This window comes from Biomphalaria glabrata, chromosome 12 (genome assembly GCF_947242115.1).
Source record: "Biomphalaria glabrata chromosome 12, xgBioGlab47.1, whole genome shotgun sequence".
Taxonomy (NCBI): domain Eukaryota; kingdom Metazoa; phylum Mollusca; class Gastropoda; family Planorbidae; genus Biomphalaria; species Biomphalaria glabrata.
In genome coordinates this window covers 17405854-17433366 of record NC_074722.1, presented here as the reverse complement: position 1 = coordinate 17433366, position 27513 = coordinate 17405854, and the positions used below count along the sequence as shown (strand labels likewise).

The following is a 27513-nucleotide window of genomic DNA, read 5'->3' as shown; positions in this document are numbered from 1 at the left end:
GAGCTTCTATCAGATTGCCTCCTTCTTTGAGATTTGTTTTCTCTCTGTGTGTTTCACTTTGATTGCCTCCATCTTTGAGATTTGTTTTCTCTCTGTGTGTTTCACTTTGATTGCCTCCATCTTTGAGATTTGTTTTCTCTCTGTGTGTTTCACTTTGATTGCCTCCTTCTTTGAGATTTGTTGTCTCTCTGTGTGTTTCCCTTTGATTGCCTCCTTCTTTGAGATTTGTTTTCTCTCTCTGTGTTTCACTTTGATTGCCTCCTTCTTTGAGATTTGTTGTCTCTCTGTGTGTTTCACTTTGATTGCCTCCTTCTTTGAGATTTGTTGTCTCTCTGTGTGTTTCACTTTGATTGCCTCCTTCTTTGAAATTTAATGTCTCTCTGTGTGTTTCACTTTGATTGCCTCCTTCTTTGAAATTTGTTGTCTCTCTGTGTGTTTCACTTTGATTGCCTCCTTCTTTGAGATTTGTTGTCTCTCTGTGTGTTTCACTTTGATTGCCTCCTTCTTTAAAATGTGTTGTCTCTCTGTGTGTTTCACTTTGATTGCCTCCTTCTTTGAAATTTGTTGTCTCTCTGTGTGTTTAACTTTGATTGCCTCCTTCTTTGAAATTTGTTGTCTCTCTGTGTGTTTCACTTTGATTGCCTCCTTCTTTGAGATTTGTTGTCTCTCTGTGTGTTTCACTTTGATTGCCTCCTTCTTTGAAATTTGTTGTCTCTCTGTGTGTTTCACTTTGATTGCCTCCTTCTTTGAAATTTGTTGTCTCTCTGTGTGTTTCACTTTGATTGCCTCCTTCTTTGAAATTTGTTGTCTCTCTGTGTGTTTCACTTTGATTGCCTCCTTCTTTGAAATTTGTTGTCTCTCTGTGTGTTTCACTTTGATTGCCTCCTTCTTTGAGATTTGTTTTCTTTCTGTGTGTTTCACTTTTAGCGTGAAAATCCAAAATACAAATATTGGTATTGAGAGGCCCAAACCGCTTGTTTACTTATCCATTGGTCTACCTCAACTGGGCTACCTCAACTGGGCTACCTCAACTGGTCTACCTCAACTGGGCTACCTCAACTGGGCTACCTCAACTGGGCTACCTCAACTGGTCTACCTCAACTGGGCTACCTCAACTGGGCTACCTCAACTGGGCTACCTCAACTGGGCTACCTCAACTGGTCTACCTCAACTGGGCTACCTCAACTGGGCTACCTCAACTGGGCTACCTCAACTGGTCTACCTCAACTGGGCTACCTCAACTGGGCTACCTCAACTGGTCTACCTCAACTGGGCTACCTCAACTGGGCTACCTCAACTGGGCTCAGCTTGGACGCCCTACTCGAGCAGAGTTGTGTTTGCACTCAAACCAATTCCCCAGGTATCGCCTCTCCCAAGTAGTCCACAACATAGATAGGACCACGGACCACTGATGATGTTAGAACCATGAGACTATAGCGACTGATGATTTAGTGAGGTTGTGACAAAGCATTAAATGGGGTTTGTGGGACATGTCATCCGACAGAATGAATTACACATACCTAGAGTTGCTATGACATGGAGGCCATTACGAGGAAAGCGTAAACCTAACCTAACCCTTGTATAATTTGGCACCACTTTTCATGGAGGATCTCAGAACATTGGACACCAATTGTGAAGAGGCTTCAGACATTGCCAGGGACAGATTTTTATGGAGACAGCTATCCGCCCAATGCGTCGAATGGCGCGATATTATCTAAGTCTAAATTAGTCTTTCGTAGAGTAATTGTAGCGAACAATATGTTTAAAAACACATTTTATCACGAGTTTTAATGGACAATTAACTCAGATTTAAAAAAATACATTCTCAGATATGTAGAAACAGAGACAAAAGGTTATACAGTCACAAAATGAAATAATCACAATAAAAAATATTATCGTAAAATGACAACTTTTGAAAATCGTATACCAGTGTCACTATAGTTAAATGCGTGTCAAAACTCTACCCCAAGGTAGTGACAAAGAAAATGTACAATTCTAAAATAGTTTAATAACCATGTCACTGCAGTGGTGCGTAAGGTGCACAACAGCGCACTATTCAACACGGGGAGAAAACATGGCTGCTTAGAGATCTAGATGACATCTGCCTGAAGCGATAAGAAGGAATCAGAGACGACTTCTTCGTCCTGCCTGATAACTAGTGTGTGGACCTGGAGCGACACTGAGCAATGTGTTGATGCTGCACCATCAGGGATTACCAGAGTAATGGTCTGGCAAGGGGGAAGGGGAAACTAAGAACCAAACAAAGTGTGAACCCCAAAGGCTTGACAGTCGCTGTTTATGACCATTGTGTCACAGCATTCTTCAGCGTCAGTAAACATTGAGCTTTCTTCTTCTTGTCTCGTTGAGTTGCCTCCCTTAAGTTGATTACGCTATACAAGATGATACAGTTTCAATTTACCAAGTAAATACACACACACACACATCATATAAATATATGCAATTATACATATATACTTATGTGAATATAGTTTTGATATATATAGAATTATCTTTCAAATCTAAAAGTATTTGCAATAAATGTGGATTCCATTACGTGGCATATTTTCTTTGCGTTTAAAAGTCATTTAGTCAGGTCAGGATTGACTCATTTATAATGCATTCAACACAAATAATTATTTAAAACAAACTTTTAATCCAATATTAGACTATAAATTTTGTCATAACATTGCTAACATATTTCATTGGTTTTACATTTTCTATGCTAAAAATAAAATAGACTACGACCCTTGCACGTCATTATAATATTTTAAATAACTTTGACAAGTTCACATACAGTCACCAAGATTATGTTGTTGTTTTTTGTTTGTTTGTTTAAAGAGGAATTTACACATATTCAATATGAATTTACACTCAATCTGATGTATGGAAACTGTAGTAGAAAAATCCACTTTGATTCGAAATGTGTTGAATTTGATTAAAAATAAATTTTTCTTAATAAGAATAGAATACTAAAAAAAAAAAGGTAAATGACTATAAAAGTAAATGGAACAAATCTTTCAGAATGCAACAGAATTTTGACATAGATGACTTTGTTAAAACTTATTCCGATTCATCGTTTGAATTTTAAAGAAATGCTCCAAAGACAAATTATAATATTCGCCTTCAAGTCCGAGGTCTATTACATGACAATGAAACCGGACCGATGAATGACGTAGTTTACATCAACTTGACAAGTCAAACAGCTCGCAATGACCGGTGGCCATTAAAAGTGGGTGGAGTTAAGTTCTGAAGCGACAGAGAAAGTTGATGACATAAGCCATGTGGTATTGTCACTGACGTGTGGCACGACTAGACAGCTTGACCCTCATGGGTCATCAGAAGTGAACTGTCCTCTGAGCTTGTGTCATGCCCTTTGACTTCTGAACTGTTCGTCTTGAGCCGCTTGTAATGTTTGGGCTTAAAGAGGAAGAGTTTCTCGGACTCCAGCCCGTATTTGGGCATCTGGAAAACAGAAAAGAAAATGTCATTGGTGGAGAACTGTGTTGATTGGTTCAGATGTTATATATGTATCTGTAACAGAAGGTCTATTTATTTACTTTTTTAGTAATACGAATAACTAAGTCAAGTTCCCCGGCGATCAGGTACCCTTTAGAGCTGGTAAGACTCAGAGGCACCAAAGATCCAGAAATTAAAACTTACATAGTCTTCACTAGGACTCAAACGCTTTACCGCTCAGCCACGGCGGCAAAGTTTTGGTCTATTGTCCTCTTGTGCTAGTTCACAAGAAGCCATATTGTGATCTCTGTGTAACCTCACACAGGATTTTATAGTTCAGGGGAGATAACTGAGTAGACTAGGTCAGCTGAGTGAAATAGACAATTGTAGAAAGAAGCACGAGAGGTCCGCACGTGATCAAAATAACAATGTAATAATAGTCATAAAAATAAAATAACAATAATAACAAAACAATCAAAACTCTGGGAATTTTACATTTTTAGGGATACAGGGTTAGGGTTAGCTCTACTCAACATTATGTTCCCAATAATTTACCTATAGTAGTTAGGCTTTGTATAAATACATTAGGTGTCTCCAGTTTTTTAAAAGCTAAATAGATATCAATGCACGATTGCTGATCTGTATCTATGTTTGAAGAGACAATTCACCTGGATGGAAATTTTCAATCGAAACTTGAGAGTTACGTAGACAAGGCCGTACAGTAGAAAGCTGATGACCAAATTAGCCAGGAGATGAAGTCCAAACATGGCCTTGACATAGACAACATTGTTTGGGTCATTTCTGTCCAAATTTGATTCCTCGCCACCTAAGCATAAACAAGTTTTATAATAACATCCATTAATTATTATTGTTATTATTATTTTGATTTGTTGCTTTATTATTTTATGTATATTTGCATCAATAAAAGGAAACTCCAACTTTTCCTTATGTTGTAAAACTACCAAATGAATATAGCATTACATTGTCAATTAAAAATAAATTGGATTATTTTACTCTCCAAACTCTAATTGATTTCCAATGTAATCAAAGGTTCTCAAAGGTTCATGCAGTTATCCTCACAAACTCTGATCACAAATAATGAGGGCTCACTTGGATTTTATTGACATTACGTTCGTTGATAATTTGAAAGGACATAGTCGTAAAATATTATAATTTAGCGAACTGATACAATGTTACATAATTCATCGATGTTAACATTAGAATCGCTAATAATCCTGTAGCAGTTTTTCAAAAAAATATCCATCTTTTTAGTAATTCCAGCCTCATATCGTTATGGTTAGTGGGCCGACGATATTTATCATTTCCAAATAATACCGGGGAGGTTGCTAGTAGTGATTCACATCCTGTATCTTGACGATCACACAACAGTTTCTCGCAATGCTTTAAAATGTATCACAAGATTTAATGTTAAAAATGGAGATAAAAATAGAATTGATTATCAATTGTAAAACTCATCAATTCTGAATGTACAAAAAAAAAAATATAAGATGTTACTATTCATTTTTCCATCACATAAATGTCTGTAGATCTGCACTATTTTATTTCTGCCACACTATCAATATAAGGTCTCCAATTACAACAGTAGTACCTTTTACGTTGAGTGTTTCTGTTTTGTGATTGACTTCATGACTGTAATGTATGCTTAGCAAGGGAGAACACGTCCAGCACCTACCTGGGAATCTGTCATGCACGTACAACATGAAGGCCACGTGAGAGAACCAAGTGCCTAGAGTGAGTACCCCGTACGCTCGCACGGCCATTGTCCAGACTCCTTCTCTCCATTTGATCTCCAGGAGGACTTAGAGAAATAAGAAAAGTCAATCTTTCAATCAATTTAAACTGAACAGCAGAATGCATTACGTTATTTTATAGTGCAAAGTTGACAAAATTGTAGCATACCCTGAGTGTAACAAGTTGACCACATTGTAACATAACCTGAGTGTAACTAGTTGATCACATTGTAATATAACCTGAGTGTAACAAGTTGACCACATTGTAACATAACCTGAGTGTAACAAGTTGACCACATTGTAACATAACCTGAGTGTAACTAGTTGATCACATTGTAATATAACCTGAGTGTAACAAGTTGACCACATTGTAATATAACCTGAGTGTAACAAGTTGACCACATTGTAATATAACCTGAGTGTAACAAGTTGACCACATTGTAATATAACCTGAGTGTAACTAGTTGATCACATTGTAATATAACCTGAGTGTAACTAGTTGATCACATTGTAATATAACCTGAGTGCAACAATAACTTAAAATTTAAAAAGTAAACGAAACAAACAAAATACTTTTGTTTTCGAAGAGAAGACCTCCTTTATACTTTAGTTTTATCTCCTTTATACTTTAGTTTTATCTCCTTTATACTTTAGTTTTATCTCCTTTATACTTTAGTTTTATCTCCTTTATACTTTAGTTTTATCTCCTTTATACTTTAGTTTTATCTCCTTTATACTTTAGTTTTATCTCCTTTATACTTTAGTTTTATCTCCTTTATACTTTAGTTTTATCTCCTTTATACTTTAGTTTTATCTCCTTTATACTTTAGTTTTATCTCCTTTATACTTTAGTTTTATCTCCTTTATACTTTAGTTTTATCTCCTTTATACTTTAGTTTTATCTCCTTTAGACTTTAGTTTTATCTCCTTTATACTTTAGTTTTATCTCCTTTATACTTTAGTTTTATCTCCTTTAGACTTTAGTTTTATCTCCGGTATACAACTTATAGAGAGATTTTTGATCTCTTAATAACTCATGAATATTTAGATTTTAAAACAATGGAACACTTTTTTACTCCACCCCTTTTCTCCCCCATCCCCCGAGAAAAAATCCATTTTAAGCGAATAAATATATCTAGGACACTTTGTAATGTTCCAATGATAGGCCTTTAGCTCTAGACATTTCAAGACGATGCACAAAATGTTACTGAACATGAACAGGGCAGTGGGCGGAGCTAGCCTTAGCAGTACTGTACAACTGCCATATGCGAGGCCAGGTTAAGCTGTCTTATGACAAGATGGTGGCAGTAGACTCGTCCTCCCCCCCCCCCCCCCACTCCAAATCACGGAGTTTAACTCGCTATTTCCAAAAGCTACCTTTGCGTGGAACTGACAACATTAAAGCTAAAGACAAAAACATCTTCCTGCTGTAGGTGAATGTCATGAAATACTTTGGGTCAAGTTATAAGATATAAGAGATGAAATGTTGGTCAGTGTCTTGGTCAAGTTATAAGATATAAGAGATGAAATGTTGGTCATTGTCTTGGTCAAGTTATAAGATATAAGAGATGAAATGTTGGTCAGTGTCTTGGTCAAGTTATAAGATATAAGAGATGAAATGTTGGTCAGTGTCTTGGTCAAGTTATAAGATATAAGAGATGAAATGTTGGTCATTGTCTTGGTCAAGTTATAAGATATAAGAGATGAAATGTTGGTCATTGTCTTGGTCAAGTTGTAAGATATAAGAGATGAAATGTTGGTCAGTGTCTTGGTCAAGTTATAAGATATAAGAGATGAAATGTTGGTCATTGTCTTGGTCAAGTTGTAAGATATTAGAGATGAAATGTTGGTCAGTGTCTTGGTCAAGTTATAAGATATAAGAGATGAAATGTCGGTCAGTGTCTTGGTCAAGTTATAAGATATAAGAGATGAAATGTTTGTCAGTGTCTTGGTCAAATTATAAGATATAAGAGATGAAATGTTGGTCAGTGTCTTGGTCAAGTTGTAAGATATTAGAGATGAAATGTCGGTCAGTGTCTTGGTCAAGTTATAAGATATAAGAGATGAAATGTTGGTCAGTGTCTTGGTCAAGTTATAACATATAAGAGATGAAATGTCGGTCAGTGTCTTGGTCAAGCTTTCAATTAGAGACTTACTGGCTGCACTAATGAAGAACATGACGTAGATGGGCAGGATGTGGACGATGGTCTCCACTGGCTCCTTGCCATGCATGCTGGCGTGGTAATAGAAAGCCACACCATACCACATGAAGGACAGAAATGCTGTCATATAGTTAAAGTCTGCGGAGATGTAAAAGTGAATTTTATTGGTGGTTGACGTGCACACACTACAGGTAGCTTACACACACTTACACAGTAGCTTACACACGCTTACACAGTAGCACACACGTACACAGTAGCACACACTTACACAGAAGCACACACTTACACAGTAGCACACACTTACACAGTAGCACACACTTACACAGTAGCACACACTTACATAGTAGCACACACTTACATATTAGCACATACTTACACAGTAGCACACACTTACACAGTAGCACACACTTACACAGTAGCACACACTTACACAGTAGCACACACTTACACAGTAGCACACACTTACATAGTAGCTTACAATTAGATAGTTCAATGGTAGATTTTATTTATTTATCATTATTATTTTTGTTTTCAATGACACATGATTGTGAGTATAGTTCGATTGTGAGTATAGTTGGATTGTGAGTATAGTTTGATTGTGAATAAAGTTTGATTGTGAGAATAGTTTGATTGTGAGAATAGTTTGATTGTGGGGATAGTTTGATTGTGGGGATAGTTTGATTGTGGGGATAGTTTGATTGTGGGGATAGTTTGATTGTGGGGATAGCTTTACATTTCTTACATTTCAAAACACTTTGGTCACAGCTAATTGCCCTCTTTCGTAATCTTAGGACTAACCGAATCCAGTTAATCGAACCACCGGCTAATCGTATCAGCCGTTTAGTCGAAGCAGATCCTACGGTACCGAAACTAATCATATTATATGGTCAAATCTAATTAATGGGACTAGCCGGTTATTAGAAAACAAAAAGGATGTGTGTTTGTGTGTGAGTGCCTAAAATGATATCTTCTAGATCAACCACTGATCACGTGATAAATCAATGTCAAAATATCCCATCCCACAAACTTTCGATCCGCTTTACTTAATATACCAAAAGCGTTTGTACAACTCCACCAATCAACTTTCCAACTTTTCATGAGTTCATAAGTTTAAAAATAACTATGGAAACCAGAAATGTATTTCGAAAACGGCTCTAACGATTTTCTTATAAATTATTCCCTAGTGTATATCTATCTTTGGGTAAAAGGTAAAAATCTAATTGTCAATCTATAAAAACTCTGGTTTGACCGTTATAATTTTTAAAAAATCTTACAATTGATCATGCATAAGTCTTACACGACTTCAGCGGGAATTATCAAACTCTACTCAGATTGAATGAATAATTAGACTTGATGACATTTTGGTTTATGTAGAAATCAATAGCTGGGAGGAAAAAAAATGATTGTGCAAAGCTCACTGGAAAGACTAGTGCAAGTATTATTACTTTCTTTAATATTACGGTATGTATTTACCAGTTTAAATACATGAATTAATATTATTTGTTGACAGTGAATCAAACTCCTAAAGGTATGGCTAAATGATATATTAAAAAGAGTCGAATACTTTAGTACTCTCACAAATATTTCACAACCTTAAAGATATGTGAGCTTGAAAACTGACGATCTTAACAAAAGAACTTCACAGATGTTTGTTTCCTTTAGAGTTGATGTCAAACATTCAATCAGAACTATGGCGCTGTGGGAAGTCTTCAGGTTTCTAGACTTGTGACAAACAATGCGTATTCAGAATATCTGAAGATTCATTCTATGACTTGGGATCCTAGAAAGTTGCCTTGAAATAACTCGAAGTTTGAGGAGCTGGCTCTTGTTTACCCCATGAGGAAGATATGCACTTTGCGGGTGAAATGTCTGATGTGCTTTGTTTCCTAGGAAATATGCTCTCGCATTACATGCAACATGGTTCAATTTCTGTTCAGTCAATTTCATCTTAACGCAGGGGGGCCTAATGTATTCCTGAACCCGGGCCTACGGTTACCCTGCTACGCCACTGCATGGGAACCTTGACATTTATTTCTGCCAGCTCATATATGCAGGGCTTATTCCACGAGTGTGAAATGGAGGGAACGTGACACTTTAGATACGTACAGTGTAAGGCCCGCCGATCTGAGAGTGGCCAGACACTCAACACGTGACACTTTAGATACATCCAGTGTAAGGCCCGCCGATCTGAGAGTGGCCAGACACTCTGCACGTGACACTTTAGATACATCCAGTGTAAGGCCCGCCGATCTGAGAGTGGCCAGACACTCTACACGTGACACTTTAGATACATCCAGTTTAAGGCCCGCCGACCCTCCACATGGCACCAGGGCGACGGCTGATCTCAAAGTGTTCGATGATGATAATGATGCTAATGAAAATGATGATGATACTGACGATGAGCTCTACGGGGACCAAGGTTGTTTTGTTTTGTGAAAGTATTGACCTACTTTAAGTCTCTAATCGTAATCATATACAGGTCTGGAAGATTGTAACGGCTGCTTATAAATGTTAGTTTTAAGCATTTCTAATATTTAAAAAATCACTAAAAGCTTTAGAAAATAAACTTTTGTTATGAAAACTGTATTACTTGGTATGATCGGAGCCTTGAACCAAGCCATCAGGTCAGTGATGCCGTGGATGATAAAGATACCATATATGGTCATGTGTTGTTGGTAGATCAATTTGACGAAGTTGCCATTAGCATCTTGAAATCTAACTCCGCCATCAAAGAACTCCCCGAGAAATCCTTTATAAAAAAACAAAATACAAATAGATAAATAGTTAAATCTCAAAACTGTCAGTGTGTTTATTTGTAAGTAATAAAAATAGTTTCTACATATGGGGTTCATATTTCAGGTTCACATTAAATCCAATGACCTCACGATTACATTCGCAATAAAACTTATACCTAGCAAAGTGTCTTGTCTGGTTTTACCAAAGCTTGAGACGGGTCAATCAGAACTATTGAATTCAATTCCTGGTAAAATGTCTACAAAATATTTTTAATTGGACACTAAATTTTAAAAAAATACAAAATTATATAAATTACTTGGAACAAAACATAATTGTTTATATTAAACCAAGAAGCATACGTAAAAGGGAGGTAACACTCGCAAATATCTATTAATACAATTTCTGCTCATTACCTCCCTTCATCATTGAATTAGAGCTATTGGAGAAGCGGTTCTCAACCTTTTAAGCTCGGCAAAAACAATCTAAACAATATATATTTTTAATGGTCTTAGGCGACCCCTGGCCAATCGTCAATCGACCCCTGAGGTGGTCGCGACCCACAGGTTGAGAACCCCTGTATTAGAGCATGGAATAGGTTGCCTGGGCTAGCCAGGAAAACCAGTGACTTGGCGGAGTTTAGGTCATTGGTTAATATAATAATAATGACACTAAATGTACAAAATGTGTGTCCCACTTATTATACATGGATGATCTAAAGCTATATGCAGAAACCGAGCAAATATTACACACCTTAATCAAAACGGTAAAATGCTTTAGTGACGATATCTGTATGTCTTTTGGCCTGGATAAGTGTGGCATCATAAGCATTAAAAAGGGCAAGGCAACGAACACCAACATTGAATTTGAAGGCATCGAGGAATTGAACTCCGCCTCTATTTATAAATATCTTGGAATAAACCAGAATGCCAAGATAAACCATAAGAAATTAAAAGAGGACTTTCTTGGCAAATATAGGCAAAGAGTTAATAAAATCCTCAACACCAAACTGTCTGGCAGTAATCTCATCACTGCAATAAACAGCTGGGCCGTCCCAGTGCTCCTTTACACGTTCGGTGTGATCAAATGGACTGACACCGACCTACATGACATTGACAGACTCGCTAGAAAATTACTAACCAAGTTTCGATGCCTACACCCCAAGTCCTCCACCATAAGGTTATACCTGCCCAGGAAGGATGGGGGTCGTGGATTGCAGAACATCTTCAAATTGTGTAAGATGCAAGTTTTAAAAATACGATCAAAACTGATCGCCTCCAGCAACAAATTAGTTTCCTTCCTACGGAAATACGACTCCGATGCAACCCCTCTGAACCTACACAATGCTGATGTCAATGTCGGTTTGGACGACGTAGGGCATGAGATTCGCCAATGCGAGGAAAAAACACTCCACGGAAAATTTCCGGCTTCATTACATGGGGACAACATCGACAAGGCTGCTTCCTTATCATGGCTGAAAGCAGGTCATCTCTACCCTGAAACAGAAGGCTTTGTTACGGCAATACAGGACAGAGTAATCAGGACAAAAAATTACGAGAAGCATATCCTGAAACTCAATGTTGTCGACAAATGCCGAAAATGTGGAAATGTGGGCGAGTCGATTGAACACATTATGGCAGGATGTCCAGCCCTATCAGAATCGGCCTACCTGGGTCGCCATAACCAAGTTGCAAAGTTAATACACCAACACCTGGCTTTGACGTACAAATTGATCGGTAAGGACACTCCCCCTTATTTAAAAATACTCTCCGCAAGAGGTTCTCGAGTCTACTGAACATCTGCTGTACTGGGATAGGCCTATTCTGACCGACAAAACGGTAGATTTCAATCGCCCAGATCTGCTGTTCATCGATAAAAAAGAAAAAACCGCTACCATTATCGATATCGCCGTACCACTATCTCATAATTTAAGAAAAACTGAGATAGAAAAACAAAGAAAATATGGGAACCTAGGATTGGAGATTAAGCGTCTATGGAAATTGTCCAAAATAACAATATACCCCATTGTTATATCAACCGAGGGGATAATAACAACTGACCTCACAGACACCTTCAAGGCCCTTAACATTCCTAGGAACATCTTCGTTGCCTGTCAGAGGGCGGTACTGCTGCAGACCTGCCACATCACCAGAAAATTCCTCAGTGGAAACTGTTAAAGGGACTACGATGAATTTTGTTTCTCTTTAGCGAAACTCGACCCTGGCAGCGCCAGAGAATGACTACTCGTTCATTTCTAACATAATAATAATAATAATAATAATCTTTATTGTCCGTAAGGAAATTTGTCTTTGAATGTGTGCATAACACCAAACAAAAAACATTATAACCATTCACACCTGACTCACTCATAATTTGCATATGCATGACGCATAATCATCTTCTGTTTTGAAGTAACGTCTGTCTCATATAAGATAAGATAAGATAATTATGTGTTCAACGTTTCCCAAACTGTGTTTAGAGGAACACAAGGGTTTCGCAAGGCCTGACTAGGTGTTCCGGTAATTGGAGTAATTAACTTGTAGGCCTACACGTAAATTAATTACGCAGAATATGTAGAATAGAAAAGTAATAAATGTCCACGTTTCTCAAGATTTGACTCTAACACAATAACAAAGATAAACCGTTAAGTGGTTTCTGGTCGAGTTTGTTTCAAGTGCACCATCATAATATCATTTTTTATTTATCTCTTTACCATAGTATACGTTTTCTACAATCTATTCGTTCGAGGAATCATTTTCTTATTATTTTGAAAGATAAGACAAGATATAGATCTAAAACAGGATTGACACACCAGATATTGGAAATCAGCTTATCAATATTGTGTCTCATTAGTCTCATACCAAGTAGTGAAGATCTTCAACTACTTAATACCATCACAATGATCAAACCTGAAGTGTTCATATCTTTATTGTATTACAATTACATGCTTGAAATTAGATAAAAAATGCTAAATTTTGAGTAGGCTTTAATTTTTTTATATTTTTTATTAAAAAAAGGAAATAATCCAATAACCTAAAAAATAATCAAAGCGTTCCGCTGTATTCTTAAAATGTGCTAAGTGTTCCGTTACAGAAAAAAATTGGAAAACATTGCTATATCAATATTATTTTATCCTATTAATTAATCTTGAAGCACCTTATGAATTAACCTAAAATTGGGTTCCTGATGAACTAACTTATCTACAATAGGGCACCTGATGAACTAACTTACTTACAATAGGGCACCTGGTGAACTAACTTATCTACAATTGGGCACATGATGAACTAACTTACCTACAATAGGGCACCTGATGAACTAACTTACTTACAATAGGGCACCTGATAAACTAACTTACCTACAATTGGGAACAAAATCTTGAATACGATTTCAATGGGTAATGGCCTCTTGATGACAACGTCATAGTGGATATTTGGCCTCATAGACCTTCCTTGACTTTCGGCCTGAAGTAAATACATAGAATTATCACATTGTTAAGATTTCAGTGCAGTGTGGAATTATGGGTGCACTCATTCTTTTAGTAAAGTTCCCTTTCAGACCTTGCATTCTATGGGGTAGATGATTCAAAGGTTATCTATTTCTAAGGCCTACACCAATTGCCTTTGCTATTCCCAACTTATGTATTGGCGACCCCCGTTCCGTACTCAAATTGCACTAGGACAGAGGATCACTTGTTCGAATAAAAAATATGAACACAAAAATTGTAAGTTAAATTTAATGTTTATAAATTTTGAACTGGGTTGCTTACAAAAGTTGAGTGTACTAAGAACAAAATGTGGAGTGTACTGTGAACAAAACGTGGAGTGTACTGTCAACAAATTGTGGAGTGTACTGTCAACAAATTGTGGACTGGGTTGCTTACAAAATGTGGAGTGTACTGTGAACAAAATTTGAAGCGTAATGTGAAAAAAGTGTTCATTACCACTATGTACTCTCTAAATGCGTGAACCATCCACCAGAAGGCGATGACGATGAAGAACAAACCCTCGTCCACGTGACCCCAAAAAGATCCCATAGTTCACCGGGTCTTGCAGCAATGCACTTGTTCCTGAGAATAAATGAACATCAGATTTTGGTTTGTTGAGACTTAATGAAAAAGTCAATCAATGGCTTCAATTATTTTGTTAACTTTGTAAACAGTCACTTTAATACATGTTAATATTTTTAAACTTCATAATGGGGATAACTCTAGGCTGCTATTTACTTGAACAGTGGCGTAGCTGGGTATGGAGGAAGGGGTCCGAATCTAAAAATTCCCCCGGCTCCCACTTAAGGGGGCCTCCAAATGAGTGTCCGATTTTTTTTTTTTTACATTAAATATTACGCCATTATATCATGTCATGTCATCGAATGTTACAATGCAGGGGTCCCTAAAAGGTAAAGCCACCCGGGCCCCCAAAGCCCTAGCTACGCCACTGTACTTGGAAATGGTCAAAGACAAATTGATATTCTACCCTTCATAAGGTCTATAGAACGTTTAGTGGAGCTGCAGAATTAGATCAGCTCTCATTAGTCCAGTGCTCTATAAGTCAGCCATGAGACACTCACGTTTAGTGGAGCTGCAGAATTAGATCAGCTCTCGTTAGTCCAGTGCTCTGTAAGTCAGCCATGAGACACTCAAGTTTAGTGGAGCTGCAGAATTAGATCAGCTCTCATTAGTCCAGTGCTCTATAAGTCAGCCATGAGACACTCAAGTTTAGTGGAGCTGCAGAATTAGATCAGCTCTCATTAGTCCAGTGCTCTGTAAGTCAGCCATGAGACACTCAAGTTTAGTGGAGCTGCAGAATTAGATCAGCTCTCATTAGTCCAGTGCTCTGTAAGTCAGCCATGAGACACTCAAGTTTAGTGGAGCTGCAGAATTAGATCAGCTCTCATTAGTCCAGTGCTCTGTAAGTCAGCCATGAGACACTCAAGTTTAGTGGAGCTACAGAATTAGATCAGCTCTCGTTAGTCCAGTGCTCTGTAAGTCAGCCATGAGACACTCAAGTTTAGTGGAGCTGCAGAATTAGATCAGCTCTCATTAGTCCAGTGCTCTGTAAGTCAGCCATGAGACACTCAAGTTTAGTGGAGCTGCAGAATTAGATCAGCTCTCATTAGTCCAGTGCTCTGTAAGTCAGCCATGAGACACTCAAGTTTAGTGGAGCTGCAGAATTAGATCAGCTCTCATTAGTCCAGTGCTCTGTAAGTCAGCCATGAGACACTCAAGTTTAGTGGAGCTACAGAATTAGATCAGCTCTCATTAGTCCAGTGCTCTGTAAGTCAGCCATGAGACACTCAAGTTTAGTGGAGCTACAGAATTAGATCAGCTCTCATTAGTCCAGTGCTCTGTAAGTCAGCCATGAGACACTCAAGTTTAGTGGAGCTGCAGGATTAGATCAGCTCTCGTTAGTCCAGTGCTCTGTAAGTCAGCCATGAGACACTCAAGTTTAGTGGAGCTACAGAATTAGATCAGCTCTCATTAGTCCAGTGCTCTGTAAGTCAGCCATGAGACACTCAAGTTTAGTGGAGCTGCAGGATTAGATCAGCTCTCGTTAGTCCAGTGCTCTGTAAGTCAGCCATGAGACACTCAAGTTTAGTGGAGCTACAGAATTAGATCAGCTCTCATTAGTCCAGTGCTCTGTAAGTCAGCCATGAGACACTCAAGTTTAGTGGAGCTGCAGGATTAGATCAGCTCTCATTAGTCCAGTGCTCTGTAAGTCAGCCATGAGACACTCAAGTTTAGTGGAGCTGCAGAATTAGATCAGCTCTCATTAGTCCAGTGCTCTGTAAGTCAGCCATGAGACACTCAAGTTTAGTGGAGCTGCAGAATTAGATCAGCTCTCATTAGTCCAGTGCTCTATAAGTCAGCCATGAGACACTCAAGTTTAGTGGAGCTGCAGGATTAGATCAGCTCTCGTTAGTCCAGTGCTCTGTAAGTCAGCCATGAGACACTCAAGTTTAGTGGAGCTGCAGAATTAGATCAGCTCTCATTAGTCCAGTGCTCTGTAAGTCAGCCATGAGACACTCAAGCTGAGACATTGATTTCTTTTTTCTTTTTCTTTCTGCTTCATAGCCCCGCTCCCCCCCCCTTTTTTTGGTCTTCCAATAAATTCTTTGACCCTTAAGTATTGTTCGCTTCAGACGTCACTCCTGTGCGTAAACGCGTGGTAACGCTCGTCAGAGATAGGGTTAAACATGTAGGTGTATACACTTTGTTGACTTAGGGGAATTTAAAAAAAAACAACCAATTTATGTCGCTAAACTCATAGCTCAATGTCTCCAGGCCTCTGATGATCTTTTAGTAGCTAGTAACACGTAGTGCAAGCCAAGTTCACGGGTGAATGAAGCCAGGTCGTCTTGAGTCAGGGGAACTTAGTAACGAGAAACAATGATGAAGCAAATCTCTGTTGTCCCTGGCAACCCCCTTTTAAAACGCTAGCCAAGAGCCTAATCGATACTGCAGTACTTGTGCTGTGCCCCCCCCCCCTCTCCAACGTATGAACTGGTTTGAAATAAGGAACCATTTATGTCCACTTTCCGTGAATAAATTCTGAGTCTAATTGAATCTTTACGGAAACCTATCTAGTCTACTCAGCTCTCTATTCACTTCTCTAATCACTCTAGTATCTCTTTTTTTTTAATCTCTGTAATCACTTCTCTAATCACTCTAGTATCTCTTTTTTTTTAATCTCTGTAATCACTTCTCTAATCACTATAGTATCTCTTTTTTTTTAATCTCTGTAATCACTTCTCTAATCACTCTAGTATCTTTTTTTTTTAATCTCTGTAATCACTTCTCTAATCACTCTAGTATCTCTTTTTTTTAATCTCTGTAATCACTTCTCTAATCACTATAGTATCTCTTTTTTTATCTCTGTAATCACTTCTCTAATCACTCTAGTATCTCTTTTTTTTTAATCTCTGTAAACACTTCTCTAATCACTCTTGTAGCTCTTTTTTTTTTAATCTCTGTAATCACTTCTCTAATCACTCTTGTAGCTCTTTTTTTTTTAATCTCTGTAATCACTTCTCTAATCACTCTTGTAGCTCTTATTTTTTAATCTCTGTAATCACTTCTCTAATCACTCTTGTAGCTCTTTTTTTTTTTAATCTCTGTAATCACTTCTCTAATCACTCTAGTAGCTCTTTTTTTTTAATCTCTGTAATCACTTCTCTAATCACTCTTGTATCTCTTTTTTTTTAAATCTCTGTAATCACTTCTCTAATCACTCTAGTATCTCTTTTTTTTTTAATCTCTGTAATCACTTTTCAAGTATGTTTCCACTATGTTAACGCTAGAGCTTTAAAACAATACCTTAAGTAAGAGAAGTAACAATTATACATAAAACACTGAACCATAATCTTCAAATACAAAAATAAAATTTAATAAAATACTCAGAAAGACACATAGATAAGGGTACATTTCTCGTTACATATGCTAGGGTAAATTTGTACAAAAGCTCCTTATTCCTTAGCCCTATTAGAGCATGGAAAGGGTTGCCTGAGCTAGCCAGGAAAACCAGTGACTTAACAGAGTTTAGGTCATTGGTTAATATGCATGACTGAATGCATGACGCGTAGGACGTAATCATCTTTTTTGAAGTAACGTCTGTATCATATAAGAAGAAGACAAGAGAAAGTTAGACGACCTGTAACAAGTGCCATGTAATCAAGGGAGAGTCAAGTGTTTTCTCGTGTGATATATAACTTAACTCTTAATAAAATGAAATAAATTAAATGAGTAAACACGGGCCCTGGAGCTGTGTATCGAGTTTCATGTGTCGAGTTTATTGCGCTCTTGTCATGTCAACTTACAAATATACATACAAAACAACAACACTATAAGCTTGTGGGTTTGATTTGAGCTTTAGATTACATATCATTATGTTAGTTTTTGTATTTTTCAATCAGCCATAAAACCTAAACCAATCTACTCACATTGTATTGTATTTATCTATTGACATTAATGTACGTTCGATTAGTTAGCTCCTAAGTACCGCCCTTTCTCCAACGTTGCGCCCAGACATGATCTGTTCAAATCTAGGTTTTCGTGTCGCGCAGTTCAATAGAGCCGGCACAAATAGGTTCATGGCCTACTGGTTGACCTACTTCCTACTCGTCACAGTTCCTGGGCTTCCACCAGAGCATTTCCTTCCGACCTGACGAGGGACAGAGTTATACCGCTGGAAGTTACAGCTGTGCCTGCGTGCGTGCACGTTACTCGTGTGACCTGGTGCCCAAAAAAACCTTCTAGAACTGAGTTATAAATCAACTCAGGCGGAGTTAGGGAGAGGGGTGGGGCGAACAGCAATCAATTGGCAAGGGGGGGGGGGGGATACAGGAAGAAAGGCTCCCTTTCTATTGACTTTTTTTCTGTCTTCAAACGGAAATGTTCAGATTTAACAAACGAAGATAAAATAATATGTGTGTGTGTGTGTGTGTGTGTGTGTGGGGGGGGGTTATAGTAATATTTGCTTGTTGTTTATTTACATGCTACGAATGTTTCTTCAGAAGATGAAGATGATTACTTCCTAGACCAAACCTCTTACATGGCCGAAGGGAAGGTGGCTGGCAAAAGTTTCAAACCTGGAACATTAAGACGACCATCCACATCGCATACCATACGACCACAGCTTTAATAGAGGTTAATATTAAGCCTCTTCCATCCTATTAGTTCATTTTCTAATAATACAAATAATAATAATGATAATACTAGTACTATAAATAGTTCTAATAATGTATCATTGGATATTTTTAAGGAGACTACAATACAATAGTTTATTCTTCTTTTGATTATGGAGATGCCTCCTGTATGCGAGTGCAATAGAGCGCTCATTGATGGGACTATTTGCAAAGGATTCAACTCAATCTGAACATCAAAGAAAATACAACCATGTCATACCAGCATATCACCAAGGAATACAACTCCTCTTATACGATTGATCCAGAAAATGGGAGCACGCTCAACAAAATTTGACAAAGTTATTTTTAATTTTAATGAATAGCAACAAAACATATTAGACATTGCACACAACACCGATTTAAATATATAGAAATATAGAAACGGACTTATACAATAACACTTATAGAATTATATTTTTTGGTCATATCAAAATTACAATAGCGTTTCCATATAGACCAGTGGACTCACTAGGATCGGTCAGTAGGTATGGTTAGCTCAGTACGCGACATTTTCCTACATATTCTAAATCAACACCGTTGTTCATTTGTTCTTTATGTGGAACCAATACAGTTAACTAATGACCCGCTTCTATTGACTGTTACACACATGTAAAGCTAGTGTCAATTCTATTATAAACTCCCCTTTGTTTTTGACATTTGACAATGCAAGGTAATTAAAATCAGAAACAGACTTAACATCACTTGAACATGTTTCTTTTGTAAATTTTGTAGACAGTAATGTTAGAACATTAAGAAGTGTAATTATAGAGACCAGAATATGAGACTTTGTCGATCCGTGAGTCAGAAATAGGTCACTGGGGTAGCGAGACATCACATTTTTAATTTTTTTGTCAAACTTTTCAGCACTGAAACATCAAATTTCTAAAATGTTTCCCTTCTAGCACAAGCAAAAAAAAAAATAAATAAAAAATATTTAGTTGACAACAGTATGACGTCCTTGACATTGGTCGGTCTATTTATTTCAAAATGTTTCCAAATCTTCCTCTTTTTATTTTCTCACTTTTTTGTTGAGGTTACATGACATCATCTTTACATTTCTCGAGAGCGCTTTCTTCTTCTATGTTACTGTATTTTATTCTGAAAAATAAATTAGACCGGTTCCTACAAATACAGATAGAAAGAGGAGGTAACTATGTTTACATTATGTCGTGCCTATAGACTTAACAGATTTATTGACTTAATTTATAGATGTAGACTTAGGTCACTAAAACTTTTATGCACCGAGGAAATATGCGTAAACAAGCTAAAGAGAGATAATGTGTTTTTTTTTTAACTTTTTATTTGAGTAGGTGGGAATGTCAAGGACGTCTCTAGGAATGCCAACTTAACGTCCAAAAGTCTTGAGAATGCAAACACAATGAGCATTTCTTTATTTATTACCTTTATTCAAATGTTCACGTATATCGTTAGGAAATGAATTACTAGCCATTCGGTCACACTGGGAAAACTCTAATTTGACAGTTATACTTTTTTAAAGTATAAAAAAAAAATTGTCAAGAGAATAGGAAAATCTTTATTTTGAAGAAACAATACGTCTTTGGGTATTTCCGCATGTAGGACGTATTCATTCAAGAGATAAATACAGTAATGCTCTGAAATATTATGAGCACAGTCTACAAGTCTTACTTGTTCAAATACTTGTTGGTGACATCCATCTGTTAGTTCCTGTAATTTTAAGATGTTCACATGGAGAGAAAAGGAAAGGCGTTCTTGACGTATTGACAAAGGTGTAACCAAGATTTCAAAACAAAGATACTTGAATATTTCACATTTACTAAACAAAGATCCAAAATAGAAATAAGTAAATAATGACATTAACATACCCAGCCATCAACAATTTCTAGTGGTTGGCCATTAATGCTTACTTGAGGTGCAGTGTTTGTGTTTTGGACAAGTATCTTAGTCTTGCTTTGACTGATGTTTAAGCCGAACTTCTGGCAAGCAGCAGATAGTTTGTCAACCAGGGACTGTAGCTGAATATCAGAATCAGCCACAATAGCTGCATCATCAGCATACAGGAGTTCCCTGGCGAGTAGCTTCCTAACCTTGGCCCATCATATCCAACAACACTCTACTGGATAAAGACATAAACAACAGGATAGTCAAGACAATGGCCACCATGTCACGGTTGCAGAAAAGAGTCTGGGACAACATATTGCTGACTAGCAGTACTAAAGCCCTAGTCTACCGGACCTGTGTGTTGAGCACCTTGCTGTACGGAAGTGAAACATGGTCAACCTACTCATGGCAGGAAAAAAAGCTGAATGTCTTCCACCTCCGATGCCTAAAATAAGGTGGCAAGATAAGATAACCAATGAGGAAGTGCTACATAGAGCAGGATGCCAGGACATCCGCTCTGTTATCAGCAGCAGACGCCTTGACTGGCTTGGCCACCTTCGTAGAATGCCAGTAGGTCGACTTCCACAGGACATCCTGTATGGCGATCTAACAAAAGGCAGGAGAGCCACTGGTCGTCCACTTTTACGTTATACGGATGTAAGCAAACGCGACTTGAAGCTCTTCAAAATCGACACTAGCAGCTGGGAAGAGGTGACACTGGACAGATCCACATGGAGAGAGAGCATAAAGGAAGGGTCACAGATTGCAGATGTCATACACAACAGAAGCAGAAAGAAGGGTGAAAATGTAACGGCGCCTGATGATTACATATGCCCAACCTGCGATCGCAGCTGTGTATCAAGGATTGGCCTCTTTAGTCACACACAAGAAGTTGCAAAGGGAAAAGATCGTCTCTCGAGACGTAAAAAAAAAATGCCACAGATACCCAGCCATGCCCTAATACAACCAAGATTATTGATACATATTCACCAAATTAAATAATTCATCATCGCAAACTATATTTTAAAACGAAAAAGTCTACACTCTACACTATTCACACTTGTAAGTGTTTCACTTGAAGCTTGTATATCGACAGCCCATTGAGGAGACATGACTTCATAGAACATCATATAATTATCATCTTGAAAACTGCCTTCTGGCTAGAACAGTGCACACAGAGCGTTGAGCGACCCAATTTACCATCCTGCTATTGTAACAACATGAAGCCTTTTCTGTATCGTTCAACTCCTCATCTATTGCCTTTATCTCTCAGGATTTCATTTTCTATCAACAATTATTCCAATTCGATGCTGTATGTTTATACGCTGTGTGAATAAAAATGCTAGGCGTATGATTTCAACTTCATTCAATATAAAATTGGTGTAAGAAACGAAACTTAATTTGAATGTTATACAATGATTTAGTTGTTAAATTAGATAATTAAACTGGGTATTTTGAGGAGAGATAATACTATCTACTTCACATTAAATCATTTGAGCTTGATTGTTGTTCATATAATAATGTAGCTCGACATGGCTGTAATAATGTAGCTTTAAATGGCTGTAATAAGGTAGCTTTAAATGGCTATAATAAGGTTGCTCGTCATGGCTATAATAAGGTAGCTCGTCATGGCTATAATAAGGTAGCTCTAAATGGCTATAATAAGATAGCTCTAAATGGCTATAATAAGGTAGCTCTAAATGGCTATAATAAGGTAGCTCGTCATGCCTATAATAAGGTAGCTCTAAATGGCTATAATAAGGTAGCTCTAAATGGCTATAATAAGGTAGCTCTAAATGGCTATAATAAGGTAGCTCGTCATGCCTATAATAAGGTAGCTCTAAATGGCTATAATAAGGTAGCTCGTCATGGCTATAATAAGATAGCTCTAAATGGCTATAATAAGGTAGCTCTAAATGACTATAATAAGGTAGCTCTAAATGACTATAATAAGGTAGCTTGATATGGCTATAATAAGATAGCAGAACTGACTATAAAAAGATCCAATAGTCCAGGGAAACAAGCCACCTGGCCGTTCCACAAAGTGGCTGTCGTCAGTACCCGTGAGCTGTAGTGGCGGCCCCCTCTACAATTTGAGGCGGTCACAAAATAGGAATTTTCCAGCCAGATATTTATTTGCATACCAAACGTTCAAGGTCTCGCCTTGAAGCTTCGTTTGTTATCTAAAACATACCTTTTTTTCCCCTTTTTTACCTACTTCCTTCTCCAGTTTACTGGAATTAGTGTGCAGTGGAGCGTGACATTGTGAGACATACTAGCACAATCTTACTTAAACTGTCATCTTTCAAAATTAACTTAAGAACGGTGAAACACACACACACACACACATAGACCATGAAAACAGAATGAAGCCTTGAATGTTCAAATCTACCTCTATACTCTCTCATGTCCTTTAACAAAGTGGTAGACTTAATGAGGCTATGAGCTTTGTGACGAATCTTTAGAATTTCTACGGTAAAGCTTACAACTTGTTGCTAGTAACAACCACGTATCAGCAAGTTGTGTTGTATCTACAGCAGAGCGCGCAGTTCACCCGAGGATTCCTGCTCCCGTGACGTCTCGGTGGAAATGTCTGTTATGTGGAACGAGACGGTTTAATACTGGGAGTGAAAACAAGTTCCTATCGGGTTACTCCGGGAGCCAACGCAGTCATTGCCGGGTGTTCAGATTCCCGGATTCAGAATTAAAAAAAAGAACTGGTAACCCAATTAAACAGGACGCTACGCTGTTGCACTTGGGGGTCAACATCGGTGCTCCTGGGCTGTAGTGGCGTCCCCTCCACGATTTGAGGGGGTTAAATAATAGTAAAAAGAAACTTTCTAGCGTAGTTTGCGGCCTCTGGCTCTGTCAAAAGTGTCCAGAGGTGGAGGGAAAGAATAGCATTAAGTGTATATAGTGTGACCAAAGCCAGAAATAGTTGCATTCATTGTAGAACCTTCAGACAGGACTAAGGGTAAAGAACATCCGATCCAGTCTGTTGAGACAAATCCTTCAGACAGGACTAAGGGTAAAGAACATCCGATCCAGTCTGTTGAGACAAATCCTTCAGACAGGACTAAGGGTAAAGAACATCCGATCCAGTCTGTTGAGACAAATCCTTCAGACAGGACTAAGGGTAAAGAACATCCGATCCAGTCTGTTGAGACAAATCCTTCAGACAGGACTAAGGGTAAAGAACATCCGATCCAGTCTGTTGAGACAAATCCTTCAGACAGGACTAAGGGTAAAGAACATCCGATCCAGTCTGTTGAGACAAATCCTTCAGACAGGACTAAGGGTAAAGAACATCCGATCCAGTCTGTTGAGACAAATCCTTCAGACAGGACTAAGTGTAAATAACTTCCGATTCAGTCTGTTGAGACAAATCCTTCAGACAGGACTAAGGGTAAAGAACATCCGATCCAGTCTGTTGAGACAAATCCTTCAGACAGGACTAAGGGTAAAGAACATCCGATCCAGTCTGTTGAGACAAATCCTTCAGACAGGACTAAGGGTAAAGAACATCCGATCCAGTCTGTTGAGACAAATCCTTCAGACAGGACTAAGGGTAAAGAACATCCGATCCAGTCTGTTGAGACAAATCCTTCAGACAGGACTAAGGGTAAAGAACATCCGATCCAGTCTGTTGAGACAAATCCTTCAGACAGGACTAAGGGTAAAGAACATCCGATCCAGTCTGTTGAGACAAATCCTTCAGACAGGACTAAGGGTAAAGAACATCCGATCCAGTCTGTTGAGACAAATCCTTCAGACAGGACTAAGGGTAAAGAACATCCGATCCAGTCTGTTGAGACAAATCCTTCAGACAGGACTAAGGGTAAAGAACATCCGATCCAGTCTGTTGAGACAAATCCTTCAGACAGGACTAAGGGTAAAGAACATCCGATCCAGTCTGTTGAGACAAATCCTTCAGACAGGACTAAGGGTAAAGAACATCCGATCCAGTCTGTTGAGACAAATCCTTCAGACAGGACTAAGTGTAAATAACTTCCGATTCAGTCTGTTGAGACAAATCCTTCAGACAGGACTAAGGGTAAAGAACATCCGATCCAGTCTGTTGAGACAAATCCTTCAGACAGGACTAAGGGTAAAGAACATCCGATCCAGTCTGTTGAGACAAATCCTTCAGACAGGACTAAGGGTAAAGAACATCCGATCCAGTCTGTTGAGACAAATCCTTCAGACAAGACTAAGTGTAAAGAACATCCGATCCAGTCTGTTGAGACAAATCCTTCAGACAGGACTAAGGGTAAAGAACATCCGATCCAGTCTGTTGAGACAAATCCTTCAGACAGGACTTAGGGTAAAGAACATCCGATCCAGTCTGTTGAGACAAATCCTTCAGACAGGACTAAGGGTAAAGAACATCCGATCCAGTCTGTTGAGACAAATCCTTCAGACAGGACTAAGGGTAAAGAACATCCGATCCAGTCTGTTGAGACAAATCCTTCAGACAGGACTAAGGGTAAAGAACATCCGATCCAGTCTGTTGAGACAAATCCTTCAGACAAGACTAAGTGTAAAGAACATCCGATCCAGTCTGTTGAGACAAATCCTTCAGACAAGACTAAGAGTAAAGAACTTCCGATCCAGTCTGTTGAGACAAATCCTTCAGTGTGCACTTCAAATGTCAGGAAGTCGATATCTAGAACAGAGCTAGTTAGTGTTAAACTCTCTCCAAGAAAGCTGGTTATTGTTAGAAAAGCTTAACAGAACCATTAATTATCAAAAATGTAAAAGAAGAAATCTCAGATTTAAAGCAAAAGTCTTCGGCAAAAATCACTCACATACACATCCTCCAAACATTGCATCACACACACACAAACACACACATACACACTCACATACACATCTTACAACAAACATTGCATCACACACAAACACACATCTACACACTTACAACATACACATCTTCCGAACATTGCATCACCTGACACACACACACAAAACAAACACACATCCACACACTCACATACACATCTTCCGAACATTGCATCACACACACACACACAAACACACATCTACACACTCACATACACATCTTCCAAACATCACACACACACACAAACACACATCTACACACTCACGTACACATCTTACAACAAACATTGCATCACACACAGACACACAAACACACATCTACACACTTACAACATACACATCTTCCGAACATTTCATCACCTGACACATACACACACAAACACACATCCACACACTCACATACACATCTTCCGAACATCGCATCACCTGACACACACACACATCTACACACTCACATACACATCTTCCGAACATCGCATCACCTGACACACACACACATCTACACACTCACATACACATCTTCCGAACATCGCATCACCTGACACACACACACATCTACACACTCACATACACATCTTCCGAACATCGCATCACCTGACACACACACACATCCACACTCTCACATACACATCTTCCGAACATAGCAACACCTCACACACACACATCTACACACTCACATACACATCTTCCGAACATCGCATCACCTGACACACACACACATCTACACACTCACATACACATCTTCCGAACATCGCATCACCTGACACACACACACATCCACACTCTCACATACACATCTTCCGAACATCGCATCACCTCACACACAGACACACATCTACACACTCTCACATTTCTGACTACAGAGACAAGGGGCAACACTCACCCAAACCTTTTATTTTCAACTTAAAACTTACGACAGAAAATGAAGAAGGTTACCAACGCCTCCCCCCCCCATAGTCCTCTTTCTTTTCATCTGACATACCCAATGCGTTGGCTGCGATAGTTTGAGAAGCATGGCTGCAGACAAATCCAGGTGAAGTTTACTCTCGTCCTTCAACTAAATCTACACCAACATAATCACAAGTTTCTCAGAGGCATCCCTATCAGTAGCCTCCCTTTTCCCAATCCAGCGGCTGCCATCCATTGATTCAGATTTCAATTCGTTTCTATATCTTAATTACCATAACCCCCAACCAAACATATATACATAGACACACACACACAATACAATCAATCAATCAATGTCCCATATCGATTTGTGGTCTCTGATTTAAAAAAAAAAGAAATCAAATCGATACAGCTATTTATAAAACCATTTTGGTTCGCGCTCAACCTTGATGAACATAAAGTCATTGATTTCATTCAACACAGATTAGCAGCTTACCATTGAAATATTGCCAACTTTCTATGCTTCATCAAGTTCACCTTAGGAGCACATTACAGTCTTAAGCCCGTTCTTAAGTTCCTTTTAATGAGCAACTTAGTTGGAGAGTATTTCTAAAGGTGATCTTAATGTTTACGTCATCAATATTTCAACTCCTTTCAAACATTAGATCAGTTTGAAGCAACGGGTATTTCCGAATGTTACTTCCTAACAAGTTTACAGTTTAAAATCCAAGGATAGAAGGAAAAGTAGGTCTCCAGAGGTCAAACTATGTTCATACCATCAAACAAATGTGGAAAGCCAATGATTAGATTGGGGATTTAAAAGAGAGAAAAATGGAACACCGAATCAATTCTTCAAGGTGGTCGTTATTCAAAAGAGTTCAACAAAATAGACCTATGAACATCTCAAAATAATTACATTCAATTACAAACATTCCACTATTGATTTCATTTTTAGCGGAACCAGAAAAGCCGCTATTAGTTTAGTGTAGTCTCTCTGTCCATTTGTCCGTCCCGTTTAGATCGCAAAAACAAGAAAAGATATAGAAAAACCTAATATTATATTTGAGATCTTTCAAAGTTAATTTATGTTTTCTAAAAGCGAATCGTTTAATTTTAAAATAAAATATGAAGGTATTAAAAAA

The 27513-nt window shown here is 38.2% G+C and overlaps 1 protein-coding gene across 1 annotated transcript in view; it reads right to left on the bottom strand.

The window, feature by feature from the left end:
- Positions 1 to 1769: 1769 nt before the first annotated feature.
- Positions 1770 to 27513, bottom strand: part of LOC106062125 (transmembrane protein 45B-like) — a 43029-nt gene continuing 17285 nt past the window's right edge. Inside the window, exons 2-8 of the mRNA XM_056005244.1 lie at positions 14043 to 14168; positions 13458 to 13563; positions 9960 to 10118; positions 7364 to 7507; positions 5150 to 5275; positions 4125 to 4282; positions 1770 to 3462 (exon numbers count right to left, since the gene is read on the bottom strand). Coding sequence (XP_055861219.1) covers positions 3310 to 3462; positions 4125 to 4282; positions 5150 to 5275; positions 7364 to 7507; positions 9960 to 10118; positions 13458 to 13563; positions 14043 to 14135 — 939 coding nt within the window. The 5' untranslated portion in view covers positions 14136 to 14168 and the 3' untranslated portion in view covers positions 1770 to 3309. The remainder of the gene's footprint in view (positions 3463 to 4124; positions 4283 to 5149; positions 5276 to 7363; positions 7508 to 9959; positions 10119 to 13457; positions 13564 to 14042; positions 14169 to 27513) is intronic.